We start from the raw sequence: 21,163 nt of genomic DNA, 5'->3' as shown, positions 1-21,163 counted from the left end.
GTACACACACACACACACACACACACACACACACACACACACACACACACACACACACACATTTTTCATTCAGAATCTCTCCTCTATTTTCCTTATTAAACCTTTTCAAATAATCCACTTAACTAAACAAAAAGATCATGCAAATTCATGGTTAGTGCTAAATACATAACCACTTTTTAAAAATTCAGTGTTGCCAAGAGGCAGTGTTACTCTATATTCAGTCAAATACATGTATGCAGGGATGATTTATTGAAAAAAAAATATTAAGCAAATCACATTTTTTAAATTGTGTCACGACGCAGGGGAATCAGGCACTCGTCAATTTTCGGGCTCATGGAGTTATTGGTATGACTATCATCTTAAAGCCTGTTTATTTGCTTTCCATTAAGTGAAAAAAGTATCCATCTATGTAGAATAGAAGTCAAAGTATTTGTGATTGAAGGAGGTCAGGGTTGCCTGGTCTCAGAGGTAAAACTAGCGAGAAAACGGCCGCCAAAGTTTGGTGACTTCCTGGGTCCATTGCTTATGGTATACCTTTGATGTTTGGCATGCTGCACTCTACCTGGTAGGGTGGACGGGCACCACTGGTCCTCCCACATCCTCTAAATCTCTCACATGTGGCTCTACAGCGCCATACCCCGGTACACCGCTTCCGCTGGCGGACTAAACAATGTGAGGAGGTGGTGTTTACACTGCATCACTAGGCGGATGAACAGCATCAAGCAGCCAACGACCAAGAGCGGAAGGGTCCAATGACGGACTCAACGTTCAGAGCGGAAGGGTTCCAAGCTGAACTCAACGGTCAAGTTAGTTAGTTAATGGTATAGGGTTTTACGGCGCTTGCAACAACGGTCAAGTGTGTGCGATCGGGGGCGACCCACATCATATTCATGGACATCGGCCTACGGTTAAGAGCTTGAAGAGGGATGGGCACCGCCAAGCTTCTCTGCCTAAGACACACCACATGAAATGACAAACAGCTCAGACACTATACCGGACCGGTCGTCGCCCGGGTCACCAAGGACCGCGCCTTCCGCTGTTGTGCACCAGGACGGAGGTGAAAAGTATGCTCTGATGTACAGAAGATCCGTGCCAGAAACAAGAAACAACATCACCATTGGCACATGGAACGTATGGACGCTGAGAACTGCAGGAAAACTAGAAGAGCTCACGTACGAGATGGACAGGTATCATTGGGCCGTACTTGGATTTTGTGAAGTACGGTGGAAGAAATTTGGGTAGATCATGACACAAGAAGGCCACAAGTTGTACTTCAGTGGAGAAGAGGACAAGCATAAGAATGGCGTTGGATTTTTTATTCACAAAGACATCATGAATACCATCATGGGCTGCCGCCCTATTTCTAGCCGGCTTATTACCATCCGCCTTAGGGCAGTCCCATTCAACATCACTATCATTCAGGCATATGCCCCGACGTCAGACTATGATGAACAGACTGTGGAGGGCTTCTACGACCAGATACAAAAAGTGATAGACTAGACCCCTAAAAAAAGACATCATCGTTGTACAAGGGGACTCGAATGCTAAAGTAGGAAAGGATGCATGCAAAAACTGGAAAGGAACTGTGGACAACACTGCAACTCAGAATAAAAACGAAAGAGGTCTAAGGCTCCAGGAATTTGCCAGCTATAACAACCTAGTGCTGACAGACACATTTGGCCAGCTCAAAGCATCACGGAGATGGACATGGCACAGTCCAAGTGGACATGGCACAGTCCAAGTGGAGAACAAACATCACAACCAGATTTACTACATCATGGTGAAAAGGCGATTCCAGTCCAGTGTCAAATTTGGAAAAACACGAATATTCCCAGGAGCAGACATTGGAAGCGACCACTACCTTATGATGAAGACCACCTGAAGAAGGTTAAAAAGCAAGGATACACAAGGATGAAGTTTGATCTCGAAAAACTAAAGGACCCAGAAGTAGCAGAAGCCTTCCAAGCGATGATAGGAGGAAAGTGTGCACCACTCACTGTCATTGATGCTGGTAACAACAAAGACCCAGACATGGACACGTGGATCAACACCTTCAATACAGCAGTGACTGACACAGCCAGTCAGATCCTCGGAAAACACAGACGAGTCAATAATCTCTGAGTCACAACTGACATCCTTAACCTGTGTGACAAAATGAGAAAACTAAAGAAGAAAAAGAAACAACCAGATGGTGTAAAGGAGCACAGAGCAGTCAGCTAATTATTTTTTTAAAGTATGAAAAGGGATCGAGGAACAATGCCAAATAATTGAAGGCAGCCTGAATACGAGCAACAGCAAAAAAGCATACCAAATAGTAAAGGACCTGACATGCACTAAACAAGGGCGCACCACAACTATTCAAGATAAACAAGGAAAATGCCTGACAGAGGAACAAGACATTTTGAATTGATGGACAGAATACTGCTCAGAATTGTACAACTACAAAGCCACGGGAAATCCTGAGGTACTAAACGTTCCCCCAGCAACCAACATCAATAACCCCCCAATACTTCGAGAAGAAGTTGAAGCAGCAGTTAAAGCACTGAAGAAGGGGAAATCAGCAGGAGTGGAAAACATCCATGGAGAATTAATACAGGAAGGGGGAAAGGACATGATAAGCGCTCTGACTGTCATCTGCAACAAGATCTGGCAGACAGGAAAATGGCCAACACCATGGACAGAATCACTAGTGACTCCACTCCCCCAGAAAGGTATCCTGCAACTATGTCAGAATTACCGCACCATCAGTCTAATAAGCCACCCCAGTAAGATATGTAATAGTGTTGAAGACAGTGCTGAACAGACTGAAACCACAGGCACTGTTACTGTAGTATAGGGTTTTACGGCGCTCGCAACTGCTAAGGTCATATGAGCGCGCGAAACACAAGTTGTTTACTTTCGTAAAAGTTTACAGCACGATTGGTTAATTGACTTTAAAATGCTAAAATGTTAAAATATTAAAAATCAGTGTAAATATATTTGTGATTTAAAACAACTCTTATAGGTAACAATAAAAATTTTAAATAGTACGTTTTCATTTTTAATTTTACAACTTGCCATAACGGCCAATGGCCTTTATAAAATTCAAAATTCTGCTGGGAACAACGACGGAAAAAATATCTTGCAATTTCTTGCATTTATAATATTTCCTTCGGATCTCTCCAAAGTCTAGACATTCGGTTAAGATGTGTCTAATGGTAAAATCTGTGTCGCATCCGACACAGAACGGCTTCTCATCTCCCTGTAGGAGGTATTTGTGGGTCAGGGCCGTGTGTCCGATGCGCAATCGAGTAAAAATGACTTTGTCTCTTCTGGAGAGGTCCAAAGGATTTCGCTGTTCTAGTTTGGGTTTTATTTCATATAGTTTATTATTTTTCTGCTTTTCCCAGTGGCTCTCCCACAGACTGGAGGTGTGCGTCTGAGTGAGAGTGGTGGTATGTTGGCCTCGGCCTGGAGAAGTGCGGAAAGCCCCCAGAGTGAGGCGGAGTCCTTGGTTTTGTATTGGATCTAGTATTTTTAAGACGTGTGGTTTTGCCGATCCGTAGACTTGACAGCCGTAGTCAAGCCTGGACCGGACAAGGGAGATGTACTAGTGGAGAAGGTGTTTTGAGTCCCCGCCCCACTCCAGATTCGATAGAATTTTCAAAGCGTTTAACGCTTTCTGGCACCTCACACGAAGGTATTTGATGTGTGGTATGAATGGGAGTTTTTTGTCGAAAATGACGCAGAAGAAACGAGCTTGGTCCTGGACGGGAATCCTTTCCCCGTATAGTGTCAAATCCGGCTGCAGCACACGTCTGCCTGTTCGGCAGAAGTGTACTGCAACCGTCTTTGACGGGGAGAACTTGAAACGGTTATTGTTTGCCCACGTTTCGAGTTTGTGCAGCTGCGTTTGCAGCTGCCTTTCCATAGATCTCAAATGAGGATTTTTCGAACGGCAGCATATCAAAAAGTCGTCAACGTATAACGAGCTGTCTATGCTGTTTTGGAGGGTTTTCACTATGGAGTTTATTTTAATTTCAAATAGGAGAGGAGAAAGGATGCTCCCCTGGGGGACTCCTTCCTCCTGTTGGTGGGGGTCTGAAAGGGAGGATCTGACACGAACCTGGAAGGAACGGTTCTTCAGGAAGTTGCCAATGAAGGCAGGGAGGTGACCGTGTATGCCGAGTGCGTGCAGGTCTCGAAGAATGCCGTACTTCCAGGTTGTGTCGAAGGCTTTTTCTAGGTCAAAAAAGATGGCGATCATGTGGCCTCTCTCAGCGAACGTCTCGCGTATAAAGGTCTCCAGGCGGACCAGGTGATCCAGAGTGGATCGAGTTTTCCTGAATCCACACTGGAGACCGCTCAGCGAGAAGAGGAAGATACACCAAAGTAAGTGTTGCACACAGATCCCAGAGGGTTGGCGTCCGTGTGCGACACTTCGCCTTTGAGGGGGTTGCACCTTCTGCAGACGAAGCAGTGGGTCTATTTATATACCCCCGACCCACTGGGGGTTCTCGATTGTTTACCAAAAAGTTGCTGTGTAGAGCCTAGCCTAGCATACGGCAACTTTTGATTTCATAGACCAGCGCAAAATTAATTACGTAGATTTTCGTAAAGACTATCTTATTATTGTAATAATGATCAGTTGCTGGGGGGGGGAAAAAAAAGACTGTGACGTGTTTGTATCTGCAACGTTCCACTCCCAGACACAATTTAGACGATTTCATAATTTCGGCCAAACTTAAGTCCAAAAACTTGTTAAATTGCACTGGGTCACGTGACCACGAGGTTTGATTTTTGTTCATCAAAAAGATCAGCGCGGAGTCATCGTTGGGTGCATAGTGAGTGATATGGAAAGTTTCTATTGCTGCTGGGTATATATAAAGCATATTGCATGCAACTGTCACATATATAAATAAACATTATAAATTGAGAGGCATTGTAGTGAAATCAGGCGCTCGTCAAAGTAATGAAATCGAAGAAACTGGAATTGTTCTTCCTGTTTGGCAACTTTTTTCGAATTTTAATTTATTTGGCTTTACATCTGTTATGTCCATTAAAAAATACATGGCTGTGTGGATCTTACTGACAATCGCTGTTACAAAAAAAATGTAAATTTACAGTTTTCAAGGACTCTCAAGCTTTAGAAGTCACAAAACTTTGGCGGCCATTTTCTAGCCAATTGTACTTCTGAAACCAAGTGATTCTCACTTCCTTCAATCTGAAATATCTCGACTTCTAATGACGATAGGCAACTTTTTTTTATTGAAAGCAAAACAAATGAGCAGGTTTTAAGATAATACAAATACAGTATAACACAGATAGGTCGAACTCAGAAGACTCGAAATCATGCATCCGTCGCACTATGCCTACGGTCCCGTTTTTTGTTCTTCTCTATCTTTGTAACTAATTACGCCGCCGTATATATAATATAGTGTGTATTCATGTATAGGCTATATTACATTGCATGTAACGTCAGCCGGTTGTAACAATGTCAAAAGCCCAGATAGCAAATGTTCTTCAGTACAAAGGAAAGCGTTTTTCATTCATTTAGAAATAATTGTTTTTTTGTTTGTTTGTTTAGTATAGGGTTTTACGGCGCTCGCAACTGCATAAGGTCATATGAGCGCGCGGGACACACCTAATACATTTTCGTTGGTAGGAAATTTTGAATTTTGCCCGGGTGGCGGCTGAAGCCTACTCTTATCGATTTTAGACCACCAAGGGATCTTTAACGTGCGCAACTTGCACACGGGCCCTCCGAGATTTTTCGCCCTTGTCCGAGAAGGCTAGGTGTAGATCTTTCCTACCAGAAGATCAGGGGTGTGGCAGAAAGACAGCAGTTAGGAGGAGCCAAGGAGTAGCAGTAGAAAGGCTGCAGAAAGAGTCAGGAGCCCAGAGGAGGGGGCAAAGGAGGTGAGGGGGTGGGGGCAGAAAGTGGAAATGAAAGCAGACAACAGAACATTGCTAGAGATCAGGAAAGGATGTGAAAGGAGACAATTTTAGAGAAGAAAATGTTTTGGTCGCTACCCGGAATCGAACCCGGGACCTTTGAATGAGAGGCCAACACCTTAACCTCTAGGCCACGAGAGCCCCCTTAGAAATAATGAATATGCCCATTTCGAAACTGATAAAAAAAAAAGAGAGGGATTATCTATTGGTTGACATAAATCATCTCGTGAAAAGATATTTTTGCAATTAGATAACTGGTAAGGTGCAGTCAAACCTCGTTATACCGTCCCTCCATATCGCAAACCCTGCTGACTGCCAGCTTTTGCCAATGTACGAATAGGAACACCTATATTAACATAGTATTTGTGTCTTAACACCGCCATCTGCCATCCACCAAATGTTAGAGTTGTATGGTCCTTATTAACAGCTAGACGACAAAAACGGACATGTATTATATTATACTATGTACGTATGTGTGAATGTGGGTATTTGTTTGTATATATATATGTGTACTGTGTGTGTGAATGCATTTGAGTGTAGGCCTGTATGTGAGTGCATCTGCATGTGTGTGTGTGTGTGTGTGTGTGTGTGTGTGTGTGTGTGCTGTGTGCTGTGTGTGTGTGTGTGTGTGTGTGTGTGTGTGTGTGTGTGTGTGTGTGTGTGTGTGAGAGAGAGAGAGAGAGAGAGAGAGAGAGAGAGAGAGTGCGCGCATTCAAATGATACGACTCAACATACAGCATGCTAGCAATACAAAAATACAATACAGCTAATGTAGAAAGGGATTTTTTATACTAATATTTTTCCTATGTGAATAAAATTTATGACTAGGCATAAAAACACATGTAATATTTCTAGAATTTGAAGCCTCGGATTTTGACAGAACATGCAGTAACTTTCAACATGAAATGTGTCATACCTGTGACAGCTGTGTCTATAAGAGGAATAAAAAAGTGTACCCTTCCTTGCTTTATTTAAGAATATCAGAAAACATGTCCTGCATGCTCTTTTCTTATATAATTCAATGCAATGAAAATGGAAACTGTAGCTCACTAAAATCATAACGGACGTCTCTGAGTATGTCTCTTTAAACATGATATACAACTGAGAGTTCAGAACAAGTATTCCTAAATGGTACAATAAGAAAAAATAAATTTCAAAATGTCTGAACAGTCTAGGTTCAGTGATGTCCCTGGAGGTCTTTAAGTCTTACAAATCAACCGATAGATACAAATAGATTAATGGCATTTGTTCAGCAACTGATAAAGCCTTAATTGCTAACAGAAAGAAGCTACTATTTTCCCGATTTTGAAAATAAAAGAGAGCATTAAAAAATACAAGAACATGGTCTTATCATGAGATTTTAGGGAATAAAAGTTAAATACATTGTAAACTCTTCATAGATCTTCATCCCAGAGAGACATAGTTTCCTCAAAAAGAGGCAAGTTGAACAACATGCTTTTTTTTAATGAACTAGAAGAGACAATTATTCAAAACATGATAGGTCAGAAACACAAAGGAGATATCCTGAGCCGCATAATTAAAAAAGACAAAGACATTTGGTTGAAAGTGTTCAAAGCAATGCAAAAAAGTTGTTTAGTGAGAACAAAATTCACACATGAATACTTGTAGTGAATAGTCAAGAGGTTAATTGATGAAAAGTTTTCAAAATGTAGGAGTCGCTGCATTTCTCTTTGACGGAACTTTAAAATATAGGCTCACTTTTTTCTAAATCTCATTTGGACTCACAGCATGTTATGAACAAAAGAAAAGACCATATTCACCAAAAGGAACAGATCTTAAGTTGTAGATCTATTTTCAAGAGCACTGACAGGAAAACTTCCTAACCTATCAAAACCTAGAAAATTCTACGATCTATAAATTTGTCTACATTGCTACGTCATCATATGAACATTTAGTTCAAATACAAAAATAACTTACTGATCCCTAACAAAAGAAAATGCCAAAGGTCTATACAGGCTCTAAACTTAAATGTTGTTGTTTTTTTTTACACACTTTGTTCTTAAGTGATGTTACACATGCTAAATTAAGTTGACCATGCAAATTGGGTTGAACTGAAAAATATGAGACACTTCAGCAAAATATTGGTGCTACAATGCCAGAGATACTCCAATTCTAAAGGAAATAGAAGGGTAGAAGATGAAGTAAACGGATAAGAAAGCAGCCATATCTCCCACAACAGAACACTTACTGTCTTCTAGGCTGTCTTTGCTCATGGATGTGTCAATCTTGGACTTGGAACCTCTCGTTTTTCCAGGAGAAGTCTGTAAAACACAATGCAACAATCTTAGATTCTAGCTTGAACGACACCTTTTTTTTTCAAGACATACACACAAAGTAAGAATTATATCCTCCTCAGACAGGTTCTGACTTTCCACCAACTTGGAACCCAACTGATGATACATGCACACCTGGACAAAGTTCTTTGCACACTACTCTTGGCTGGTTAAACATAAAACACTGCTAACAACACAGGATCAGAAAAAAACATCCTTTTCACTCCAAAAGCATAAACAAAAGAACCTCAAAACATAAAAATAATGACCAATAGCAACATTACAAGTGGGACTATGGTATCTACAGATGTAAAGAGACACATTTTGTAATGAACCACAGTTTCAATTAAGGGGTAACCCATAGAAGGTCAACCCCTTCGTTGCTTTGTGGCGTATCGGAAGTATCACCCTTGTACTGTACCATGGACACCACAGAAGTTGGCAAAGTTCCTAGTTGTCTTTATGATGTTACAAGTACATCCCACTAATCATCTGGCTTTAATTCTTCTGTATGAAGATTTAACCAATCATATAGGTACATGTAAAATATTTTTTAGTACACATGTACATGCATGTATTAGTATACATGCTAATTTTGCAAGTGATTGATAAACATATGTCTTGTCTTGCGGACTGACTTTAAAAAACGCAGCACTTTTTGACTAAGATTTTTTCTGAATTATGGGTAAGAAAGAAAATAAATAATAAAGGGAATGAGGTACAAGTTGAGCCCGTTCAAGATCCCTTGATGGTCCTAAAATTGATAAGCGTAAGCTTCAGCCGCCACTCGTGCAAATTTTTTAAAAATTCCAACCTATGCTAGCTTACTAAAGGCTGCATAACCCAGATGATAGGCTCCAGCTTTGAAAGTGAGTCTGGATGAGGTAAACAGGGATCGATACGAAAAGCGGCGATAAACAAAACACAAAATGGATGCTGTAGCCTTCTCGCTCTGTGTATTCATAGAACCTAGTGTATAGTGTGTATTTTTTGTATTAATTATAATAGTCTAGTCTATAGTGGTCAGTCTCCCAGTCTCTTCATTGTTATCATTGTCTTGGACGTACATGTACTTATTTTTGTTTGGATTTATTGTTTCTATACGTCTCTCAGCTCTAAGGATTACATTTGTGTTTATGCATTGTATGTGTTCAAGATTCTAGATTTTATTTCATCTTGACCTTGAAAAAGTTTTCAGCTGGAATACACGTATTTCTAGTTTCAGTCCAACGCCCAATGAATGAAACAGCTACATGGGGGGAAAAAGCATTTATGTGGGGCTGAAAAAGTGGCCAGCCAAAAAGGAGACAGCAAAATAAAAATATAGTAGATTTCCAAACTAGGCGGTTTGTGGGTGCTCTGGTGTGGTTTACACCTTCCTTCCTATCAAACACCTATCGCGGTACATCTCTCCTCTTTTACCATGTATTCTCAAAGGATTTAGAAAAAAAAAATCGCAGTGTGACAAAGGTATCACAAACAAATCAATCTGCATGCAGTATGTACTTACAAGTAATTACTGCAGCAAAAAATGTCACTGATACGGCAGTTTGTTCTCATGCATTTCCCACCTGATGTATTATATTTAACACAGGCAGGACGTTTTATAGTGCCCTCCAAGGCTCATAGCCTCTGTCAATGATTTATTATATTATTTTATATATATATTTCCAGATGCAGGACCGGTAGCATCATATGTTGTGGCACCACAGCTGCAAAGACGAGAGAGCTGCAAAACGTTCAGCTTCTTTTTCTAAAGCTGTTGATATTGATGAAATGAACATTTTCAATTTTTAAAAAAGGGCTGCTTTCAAATTCGAGCTCTTTCATCAAACACGAAATTGAAGCAGACAACCACTGGCAATCTTTCATCTTATACTTTATACCAATGATAACAAAACATTTGTATTGCTCAGCGGAGCACAAGGTGGTCCTTTTTTTTTGTCTCTATGCATTTTACTGTTGTTTACCACACTCATACAAAGTTAAAGGTTAGACAGTGCCCTAGCTTTGATCATCTTCAGACTCTTGTCTTCCATGACTTTACATTGTCATTGTTGGTCAACCTGGTTTTTTTTCTTTTCTTTTTTTATAAGCCTCTGAAAATTAGTGCAGACACAGACTAGTGGCGATTTTGTGGGAATTTCCTTGCATTTTTCAGAATGACATCACCATTACAAAGAGTGCACTGATACTGTTGGCTAATATCTAAGATGTAGAGATTTTCTCAACACCACCCCAAAGAGCAAAAGACAGAGATAAGGAGAAAAACTGCAAAGTAGTCACAATGTGCAAATAGTAACTTTATTAGATTGCTTTCTTTATCAACAGCTGACTGGATTCAGTTAATATCTTTTTTTTTTGTTTTAATAAGAGTTTGATGGGGCTCGCAACTGCAAAAGGTCATATGAGCATGCGTAACACAGGTTGGTTGCATTCACAACAGTTGGTTGTTGACCAGCAAGGCTGGTCTCGGGTCAACGATCAGATTTTAAATTTTTAAAAACTAGAGGTAAAATAACAGTTTAAAAATTATGATAATCTGCTTAAAATCAAAATAGCGGTTTTTACATGTATTTTTCTTTAAGTTTTTGGTATCCTGCCTTAAATGTTTTGGTGTTTGTGCTTGCTTTAGTGTGTGTGGTCAACTGTACTGTAAGTCAACTTTTGCCTTGGTGAGGTGCCACGAAGGGAGTTAGGGAAAGAGAAATTGTTGGATGTCTTGTTTGGAAAAGTGTATGTTTTTGAGGTCCTCAAGGATTCTGAGGCCGAGGGTTGGATGAGTATTTCATTGTTTTTGAATTTGTTTATGGTGTCTGGGTTTGTTCTGAAAATACAGTCGCGTGCTGGGTTCTCTGGTGTTGAGCTTTGTTCAGTTGCATATTATAGTGAGAGTTATGTGCATCTAAGTGTGAGTGATGGTATGTTTGTCTCGGCTTGGAGGCTCTCCACTGGAGAAGTGCGGAAAACCCCCAGAGCGATGCACAGTCCTTGGTTTTGTACTGGGTCTAGCATTTTTAGGACGTCAGGTTTTGCTTATCCCTAGACCTGACAGCCGTAGTCAAGCCTGGATCGGACGAGTGAAATGTATAGGTGTAAAACATGTTTTGAGTCCCCGCCCAACTCCGGGTGCGATAAAATTTTCAAAGCGTTTCAAGCTTTTTGGCACCTCACACGAAGGTGTTTTATGTGCAGAATGAATGTGAGTTTCCTGTCAAATTTAACGAGCCTGGTCCTGGACGGGAATCCTTCCCCGAATAGCGTCAAATCTGGCTGCAATACACGTCTGCCTGATCGGTAGAAGTGCACTACAACCGTCTTAGACGGGGAAAACTTGAAACCATTATTATTTGTCCACTTTTCAAGTTTGTACAGCTGCGCTTGCAGCTGCCTTTCCATAGATCTTAGAAGAGCTGTATTGCCCAGTTCTAAGATGCATGATGTTAGTTCGTCTAATGTGAAGTCCGAGTTGTAGGTTTCTGTGTTGTTTGAGTGGAAATTAGGAGTTGTTGTTCTGTTAGTTTAAATGTTTTGGAAGGTGGTGTTGTAGTTTGCTTTAGATGAGTTTTTGGAGAGAGATGTAGCTATTGTATTTGCGATGTCTACCAGTGTTTCAGCTGTGGTTCCATCCGTGTGGTGAGTTCTAAATCTTTTTTTGCCTTGGTGAGATGAAACGGAGGGAAGCCGGGGGAAAGAAAATTTTCAATGTCTTTTTGGAAAAATTTAAGATTTTGAGGTCTTCAAGGACTCTGAGGCCAAAAGGCTTGATGAGTTTGTCGTTGTTTTTGAATTTGTTTATTGTCTGGTTGTGCTCTAAAAATGCAGTCGAGTGCTGGATTTTCTGGTATTGAACTCTTGTTTGATAGTGTACTGTAGTGAGAGTTGTGTTGGTGTGAATGTCAGGGATAGAATGTTTGCGTCCGCCTGGGGGCTTTTCACTAGAGAAGTGCAGAAAGCCCCCAGGGCAAGGCGGAGTCCTTGATCCATAGACCAGGAAGCCATAGTCAAGCCTGGATCAGACAAGGGAGCAGTAAAGGAGGAGAAGGTATTTCGAGTTTCTGCTCCACTCTGAATGAGATTTAATTTTTAAAGTGTTTAAGGCTTCCTGGCACCCCACACAAAGGTCTTTTATGTGTAGAATGAATGTAAGTTTTTATATAATTCCGAGGAAACAAGCCTGGTCCTGGACACGAATCCATTCCTCTTTAAGTGTCAATTCATGTCTGCCTGATCCGCAGAAGTGTACTGCAGCCGTCTTTGACATGGTAAACTTTAAACCATTTTCATTTGCCCACTTTTCAAGTTTATACAGCTGCGTTTGCAGCTGACTTTCGATAGATCTTAGTTAAGGATTTTCGGAATGGCAGTATATCAGGATGTCTTCAATGTATAAAGAGCTGTCTATGTTATTTTGGAGGGTCTGAACAATGGAATTTATTTTTTTTCAAACAGGAAAGGAAAAATGATGCTGCCACAGAAGCTCCCTGGGAGAAGGGAGGGCAGAGGCAGCCATTTGCTCGGCTCAGCGGCCGCACCCGCTTCCGCGAGCCGAGACTTTTTTGGAAGGGTCTTGAAAGAGTTTTGAATCCATGAGAATTTAGTTATTGACTCAACCCCAGGGCTCCCCATCTGCCACCAAGCCCAACAAGGGGACACACTGCTCGGATAGCCAGAGCTGTGCCAGGGCTACCCCAAAGTTATACTCTCGAGAACGTACTTGAACCTCCCGTCAAGATTGACCCAGGAACTGAGGGGGTTTTAGCTCCAGAGAGGCCAACCACAGAAAACCGAAATGAGTATTTGGAAATATGAAAATGTGTATTTTCAGGTGAAAAAGTGTATTCCCCACGACCGACCAACCAACGAGTAGGCTAAAACAGCACCTGGACATGGATGGCTGGTTCTTCAATAAATAAATCATTGATGGTCGACCAACCAGAAATAGTAAAATGTTCAGGGTGTCCAGCAAAAAAAATTACTAGCTCACCAGCTCGAAAAAGGGAGCACACACGCATACAATATACATGTATCCAGTCAACAACATGTTAGTGTTCAGTGTTGTACTGGGGTTTTGTTCGACTTAAGTATTTCAGTCTATTATTATATAATATTTTCCTCTCATTATTATATAAAAAATAAATCCTGCTTTGAGAGTTCGGAAGGGCTTAGAACAAGAATTTCGACTATCAAGAACCAGTCTGGGTGTCATGATTCATATTATGAACTGACAGACTCAAATTATTGCTCAAACTCAGAGAAAAGCAATAACTTGAATGGCTCAAGTAGACCCATGCACTGTGAGAATTGTAACAACTGTGGTAGGGCAAGATGCAGTGACACTGAAAATCGGCCAGTATTGAACAGAAAGCTACAACATACACTGTAGAGGTATAATTTACTATCACCAATCCAAGTAGGTATACTTTACTATCACCCATCCAATGAAACGCGAACACTTTATTTCAATAACACAGACTTGCAAAGTATGAGGGGTCCCGATTCCTCACACGGCCTGCACCAACGCGCGCTTTGCAGAAAGCTCTGATCAAAATTCTGAAAAGTGCTTCCAAGTTTTTGTCCTCTGGTGTTGCCTTCAACCCCCGATAGTATCTTAAACCCAAAAAAAATCAATAATCTCCTCCCCTATTCCGTAGTCCTATACTTCGCAACGCCCCACCAAAGACGGTGTTTACTCACTACAATGCCGCATTTATTTATGACGCGAATGTGCACAGGGTCAGTGACCGGTCACGATGGCGAGCCAGACAATCTAAAAATCGGACGACGCTTGTATTTTCTTTTCTTTTTTTTTTCCCACAAGTGACAGCACAGCGACGAGTCAGAGTATTTATTACATTTTATTTGAACGGCAACATTGTGTTTATACTGCACAACCTGCATGCCACAAATGTTGCGTTATCAGACAACAGCTGGCAAACTTCTCGGCGGTAACGAAAGCAAAAGTAGATCTTGATTTTCCCGATCGAGCCTCGGTGTCGCATACGCTTCCGCCTGCCGCCATAGCTGCCTTTTCGCGTGAAAGTGGAACGTACTCTCCAGACGGGGAAAAGATGAACGAATATAATATCACGATCGCGACCGGCAAAAATGAACTTACTGACCACATCGGACTTGGTTTTCGAATATTCCAGTTCTGCGATACTGATACTATTTTGACAAAAGATGGGACCTGAGATAATTAAGTTTACTCGCCCAAGCTGAATCTCGTAGTTTTCGCATTCCAGGATGCGTATTTTTTCATGAAAAGTCGTATTCGCGTATTTTCGGCCAAAAATCGTACTAAAATACGTAAAATCGTACTGGTTGGCATCTCTGTAGCTCCCAACCCATTGAGTTGCATGGGCCATGCCACCCTCACATCTAAGAAGACCTGGGCCAAAGAGGTGTGTTAAAGAGGGACACTCTACAAACTGATCTCACCTCAACCCCCAGAACCCGGTTTCCCTCCGCACAGGTTGCACCTCACAGTCAACGAGGGGCCCAGTCTGTGGGAGGGACAACCTCCAGCTTATGGAACATGAGGTTAACGGTGGAAGAAGAGATAGTAAGTAAGTTAGTATAATCATGTGTTGAAGGCCATTGGCCCAGTCTTATCATACAAAACACTCATTTGTGAAATAAAGTTTCCATAATATAATGAAAAAGTACAGGTTGTGCATATACCTCTTATCTTGATGAAGAAGAGATAGAAGAAGAAGAAGAAAAAGAAGAAGGAAGGAAAAGAGCAAAATACACTAAAGAAGATGTCGCACATGGATCTCAGAGGGTTGGGGTCCATGTGCGACACTTCATCATTTAATTGGGGGGGGGGGGTTTCACCTCCTGCCGACGGGACAGTGGGTCTATTTATAATCCCCCAACCCACCAGAGAACAAAATAAGGAGTGAAATATGTCACTGAAGAAAGGGTTGAGTAAGGTTCATTGTCATGCTCCATCACCCATTTGAGCCCATTTGTCTGTCGCCGCTTTTTGCACTGATCTTCGTTCATCTCACTGAGAACCTGGCCGGCCTTCAAAGCCGGTGCCAACCGTCTAGGTTAAGCATCCTATAGTCTAAATTCAACCAAAACTGAACATATAAAAACATTAAGAATACCTTTGAATGAAGATGTTAAAACATTCAGACAATACAGTGTACCTCTCTTTTCGACTTTGGCCTGTCTTTACGCGGTACTCGTTTTGGAGAGGTCGTTTGTTTCGACAAAGATGGCTTTGACACAGACTTTCCTTTTCCTCTAACATCACTCTCTAGGATGGACTTTGACCTCACTGGTGGCTCTGATGACTCTTTGGTTTTCAGGAAACTCTTTCCTGTACCTGTATCAAGACACAACAAAAAATTGTAAGGAAATACTCCAGTTTGAGAATAGTCAATCTTCAAGGACTTACAAAAGTGAGATAAAAAAGAAACCTGAGGTCATTTTGAAGTTTAACCTGATGTACAAACAAATGAATTAAGACAGTGCCACTTGCATAATGCCCTGTTTGTCTGAACTGCAACCACAGAGAAATCACATTGAAAAGTTAAAGAAAAACAGTTCTTGACAAAATGTAGATTATGAACTTTTCTGGGTTTCCTAAGAAATCAAAACAGAATAAATTTCCAGAAATAAAGATATTTTCCATCATGGATCAAACACAAAGCACACACAGATAATGTACTCAATGGGAACTCTAAATGAATTTCCAAATAAGAAAAGACAGATTTTGAAAAACAATCCAAGCTAAGTACACTTCAGGATCTCTAGTTTCAAAACCATTCTTTCAAAATGTCTACCCAAACACTCACGCTCAATCTTCTCTGTATAGTACAGTATGAACCAAAGTTCATACAAGTTGATACCACAATCCCTTTCTAAACTAAATTAACAAGATAACAAATTTTCCAACAACCTTTTTTTAAACTTTCATCATCTGAGTCGTTTGCCCACCACAAAGAGGACTGTCCAGAGCTTTTTTTCTTAACCGGCTGCTCAAGTAGCTTTTTGATCTTGTCAGTGTCTTCTTCCGACGATAGAGACTGGAATAAAAAGAATGTAACTGAAATCATCCACAAAGGCCACAAGTTAAAGATTTCTTTTTTAAAGCATAGACCTAAGAAGCCATGCAATTTTAAAAACAGATATGATACAAAAACCTGTTTCAAATATAATTATCCATAATATAATTTGAATGGGCACACAAAATATGATACTATTTATACGCAATTACCACAATATTCAATAAATATCTCAAAGATTTACCTTGTGTTGCAATGCAGCTTGCTGAGATTTGTCTTGGGCAAATTTAATATTCCTGAAGGAGCCCGTTGTCCCAACTAAAAATAATAAACTTTATCAATTGCATTTGAGAATAAGTAGGAGAAAAACTAAGGGAAGTAGAATCATCATCATCACCATCATCAAGTGCCAGATCTACGACAGACATGGGCAAGCACGTTGTTCTCCATTCATTCCTTTGCACGCATACTCTCAAAAAACCTACATTATTCTGATCTTTCCCGAAACCCACCTGTTTAGGCTTTCCAAGTAGGTTGCTCTGGGTCCACCCCTGCCTGATTTGCCTTCAATTTTGCCAGTGAGAGCCAAATGTTCAAGGCCTGTAGTCTATTAAAATGTCCCAGAACTGTACTTGTTTTATCCTTATTGTTTTTATAAGTGAGCAGCTGACGTGGGTTTTATTTAAAAACTACCTCATTTGATTTCTTTTCCTTTCCTCCTACGAAATTTTCATCAGTCTCTGAAGAAACCACATTTCTGTTGCTTCTTCTATTTTATTTTTACAGTCTTTACAGGCTTCTTCTATTCTATTTTCAGTCTTTACAGTCTTCACAGTCACCTGTCCAGCAATATCAGCCGAAGAAGGGTTGACCATACACCGCATTTCAGAACTTTGATTTGATAGTTATTGAGAAGTTTCTGTTTTTCAGGATTGGGCTCATTTTACTGACACTGTCAGAAGCCATTGCAATTCTTATTTTTATTTCTGTACATTTGGCATCATATATATGTAACTAAAAAGCCTAGATATTTAAACAGTTAAGCTTGTTTGATTTGTTCACCTTTGCTTGAGATAACAAATATTATATAAAAGAAATTACCACTTTTTTCAACAATAACCCTTTACATTCACTACAACATCTAAAAACGATTGATGGTCTTTTTCTGAAATCTTAAAAAGTAGAATATATAATAATAATATAATTGAAAACTAACTTTCGAAATAGCTAATCACTTATGAAACTCACCGTTTTTAGGAATTCCTCAAATGTATTTTCCAGGTCTTCCTTTGTCCACCTCCTGCTGTTCCTTTCCATTTTATTTTACAGTGCTAAAACTATTTTACAGAGAGATAAAAAAGTTTGAAAGCAAATCAATCTTAAATACTTGAAACCTTCTATTAACACAATAATATCAAAATACAGTCAAACCTTGTTGTACTGCCCCCATTATTATACCGCCAGGTTTTGCCAATGTATGAAAAGGAACGCCTTTAAAAATATAATATTTGCGATTTTACACCACCATCAACTGAGTAATCCTTATTAAACTAATGTAAATTCGATGTACCGCAAACAAATTGGCCGCCAGGGTTACACACTACAAAAGGAACACTGCATCCACACAGACTATTTATTGATCATCTCTTTCCCATACATGCCTCTGAAAGCTCAGCCTATTTCTGAGTGTTTGCCGATCTTCTCCTGATCAGCGCTAATTATGTTATGCTATTTTTTTAAGGCTTTGGCCAATATTTTTTTTTAATAGGAAAGAAATTTTAAAGTAGCCCGCAGAAATATCAAAGGAATTGCACGAACTCGCCTGAGAGCAAAATATCTGGCCTCGCCAGGTATCAACCCAATGACTAAAAGGTTGTCAGTTGTCTGTCAAGCTTTTATATTGTGAGGATGCATGCTCAAATATGATAGGTCTAAGGTGGGGTAAAAACTTACGAATATCGGGTAAAAAATAAAACTCGTACGTGTACAGGGTCACTGACACATACAGCCTAGCTTCTGACCCTATCTTCTTTCCTTTTGAAATTACTTATAGTTTAGCTGGAGCTATACATGTCATTAGTTACTACTTATTTTTTCTCTGCACATGACAATCGTTCAAGACAGATCTAGACGAGGAACGACTGGCCATGGTTTGTCTCTAGTCTCTACCAGTCTACCACTTGTCAAGATTGCAATTCGTGGTATCCTGTTACACAGCCAGCCCCTCTATACCGCCAACTTTGTGCTCGTCCAAAGGAAAGCGAATGAGGTTTGACTGTACCAATAAAAGCTATTTATTTATATTGTGATAAATATGTCCTAGCATGAAAAATTTCTAAATCATTTAATAAAACAACACTCACCACATATGCAATATAATGCAAACAGTTGCAAACACACGTTATGATTAGAGCTGCGCTAGAGCTGCTTGAAATACACTGGATTTCTATATTCTATATTATTTAAGGGATCAGTTTACTTGTTTCCATGAACCCTCTGAAGTCTCAGAATAGCTGCCAAAGATAAAGGCATAACATGAAAAGGGCCTTCGACACCAGCATCAACACTTCTACACCCTTTCTCTTCAGGGGCTTCACCAAGAGAGGTTGTTATGGTAAGCCTGTCTCACTTTCTGTTAGGTAAATTAAGTGTAAGTTAAAAGCACTTATCAACACTATTACTTTATTTAAGAGGCGGTTCTCCAAAGTCTATGTCTGTCTTCAATACGAATGAGCCAAAATGACATGAGTAAAAGATCTAGCTTCTGAATGCACAGCCCCCCACCATTTTTCCATGATTTGGGTGTTTTGGCAATTAGGATTGATAATTACTAGAAAACAATTGATTTGCAATAGCTTTAGTGGCCAGATGTGTGTTCTGAAGCAAAAATATATGGCAGATTAGTCCTCAAAACAGTTCATCTGTGTACGAGTCTAAATGTAAAAGTTTACCAAAATTTGATGTTTTGCTATTACTTTTGAGATTTTCTTTAAAACAATTGATTTGCAATGGTTCTAGCAAAGATTCTCCACAAGCAAGATGTTTAACTTGCCCAATCTAATCTCGCGTCTGGGCGAGACTTTGGCACCACCTTGTATTAGCGCATGATGGCCCATGATACGAGTGTAATAAACAAATGTTCCAGTGCCCTTGAGGTGAAAGTGTGGAATTTTATCTGCGGGCAGTGAGAGAGAGAGAGAAAGACAGAGACAGAAACAGAGAGAGAGAGAGAGAGAGAGCAAGAGAGTGAGAGAGAGAGAGAGAGAGAGAGAGAGAGAGAGAGAGAGAGAGAGAGAGAGAAAGAAAGAGAAAGTGTTTATTATATGATAACAATTATTGATTTCTGTCATTTTCTCTCTGCGTCGGTTCATAGGCTGACCCGCTGCAATACTGTCATTTCATTATTGTAAACATAAATGACCAGTCTCATCTTCCGAATCTCACCTTCTGTGTCCCATCTCACACCTCTTGTTTCCCATCCAATTTTCCATATCCCATATCCCGACTTTAATTCCGTAAGCGTGCTTCGTTTTCTTTCATCTCGTGAGATGAAACACTTGCACGGCGCACCGGCAGTGGAATTTTAGTTGCAGCGGGGGTTCCCCGTCGAGCGCCTTATCACGTCGGGGTCACGGGGATAAGCTCCCTGTTGCCGCTCTGTTTGGGCTGATTTAATTTTTCATACTTTTCTATGTACCGTTTTAGGTTTATCCTTGTACTTATGATAAGTGCACCCAATGCACGCATTTCTGCTCTTGAGACTCAAAAAGGAACTGACATTGTAAATTTTTTTGGACAAGTGTGAAATTAAAAAATCAATATAAAAAGAATGGCATGACAAAATGTGTCAAACTTTTGGAACATGAATGACATAACATTGGTGCAGATACTCCAAAAGATGGTATCTGTGTGTATAATATGAAGCTGTAATTTTGCAACTTTATCCATCTGCAGTGCTTCCACCAGCTGAAGCTGAAAAGAAAGGAAAATTCTGCTGGGTCCAGGGACAGAGTCCCGGTGGGGGTTCAGGAGCCCCCGAAGAAATTGAAATTTAGTACTTTTAGAGGGTTGAAAATGGCATTTGGGAGCCTGTTTGAAGAGATTGCCAACAACCCATACTACTTATTTTTTCACCAATATTTCGTCTTGTTTAATTTCTTCACCAATATATCTTTCCATTGCTGGCAATGTTTAAAAGCAGGTTCCCCTTCCATTGCTACTATAATTCAATTAATTTGTCATCGCACCTTTGATACTGATAGAAGGCAAACCTGGGAATAATGAATAGATATATGTAGGCTGTACCTTCACAATACAGTTACCAGACATGCCACTCTATGAAGCCTCAAAATTAGGATCTCCAGGGAGAGAAAAATCGGGATTTGGTGAAAAAAAAATCGGGATCAACAGCAAATCACCAAGGTGACTGCCAAAACTGACTTAAAAATTTTCCATGGGTGTCTTTAAATTACTCGGCTTATATGCTCTCTGTGTGTCTTTGCGTGCGTGTTATCATTATTTTTGGTAAATCCTGAAGCATCACGTTAAGCACTCCAAGTCCAAAAGTCTCTACCCCCCCCAAACCAATAAGTCCCGAAATACATGAACTTAGGTTGACCCCGTCAACGAACGGTCCCCGACGCGCAGAACTCACGGCGGTGTCATGTCACGTGATGCGTATGCGCGATTGAAACAATTTTACTAACAGGTCCGACTAACTGCACGTTCAAACAAAATACTCGGATGAGAAACAGTCGTTCTACTTCTAGGATAACGGCGGCGGCCGACCGACTAAATGTACCAACAAATCTCTTATCCCTCATAATGCGTTCAGACCAAGGAGATTAAAAGTAATGGAGGATGCTCTGTGGGCGGCGCCGCACGCCTGATAGGAGCCCTCTCTCGCGGCGGAAC

General features: G+C 40.4%; 1 protein-coding gene across 1 annotated transcript in view; it reads right to left on the bottom strand.

Annotated features, from left to right (window-relative positions):
* LOC101850059 (dentin sialophosphoprotein) overlaps positions 1 to 21,163 on the bottom strand; it is a gene marked incomplete at its 3' end in the record, with an annotated part of 91,344 nt that overhangs the window by 61,849 nt on the left and 8,332 nt on the right. The window contains 5 exon segments of the mRNA XM_035973654.1: positions 6,851 to 6,865; positions 8,144 to 8,216; positions 15,389 to 15,567; positions 16,144 to 16,270; positions 17,498 to 17,586. Of these exon segments, the coding sequence (XP_035829547.1) occupies positions 6,851 to 6,865; positions 8,144 to 8,216; positions 15,389 to 15,567; positions 16,144 to 16,270; positions 17,498 to 17,566 (463 nt within the window).

This window comes from Aplysia californica, unplaced genomic scaffold (genome assembly GCF_000002075.1).
Source record: "Aplysia californica isolate F4 #8 unplaced genomic scaffold, AplCal3.0 scaffold00029, whole genome shotgun sequence".
Taxonomy (NCBI): Eukaryota; Metazoa; Mollusca; class Gastropoda; order Aplysiida; family Aplysiidae; genus Aplysia; species Aplysia californica.
The sequence above is the reverse complement of the archived record's forward strand: the minus strand, read 5'-3'. Positions and strand labels throughout refer to the sequence as shown.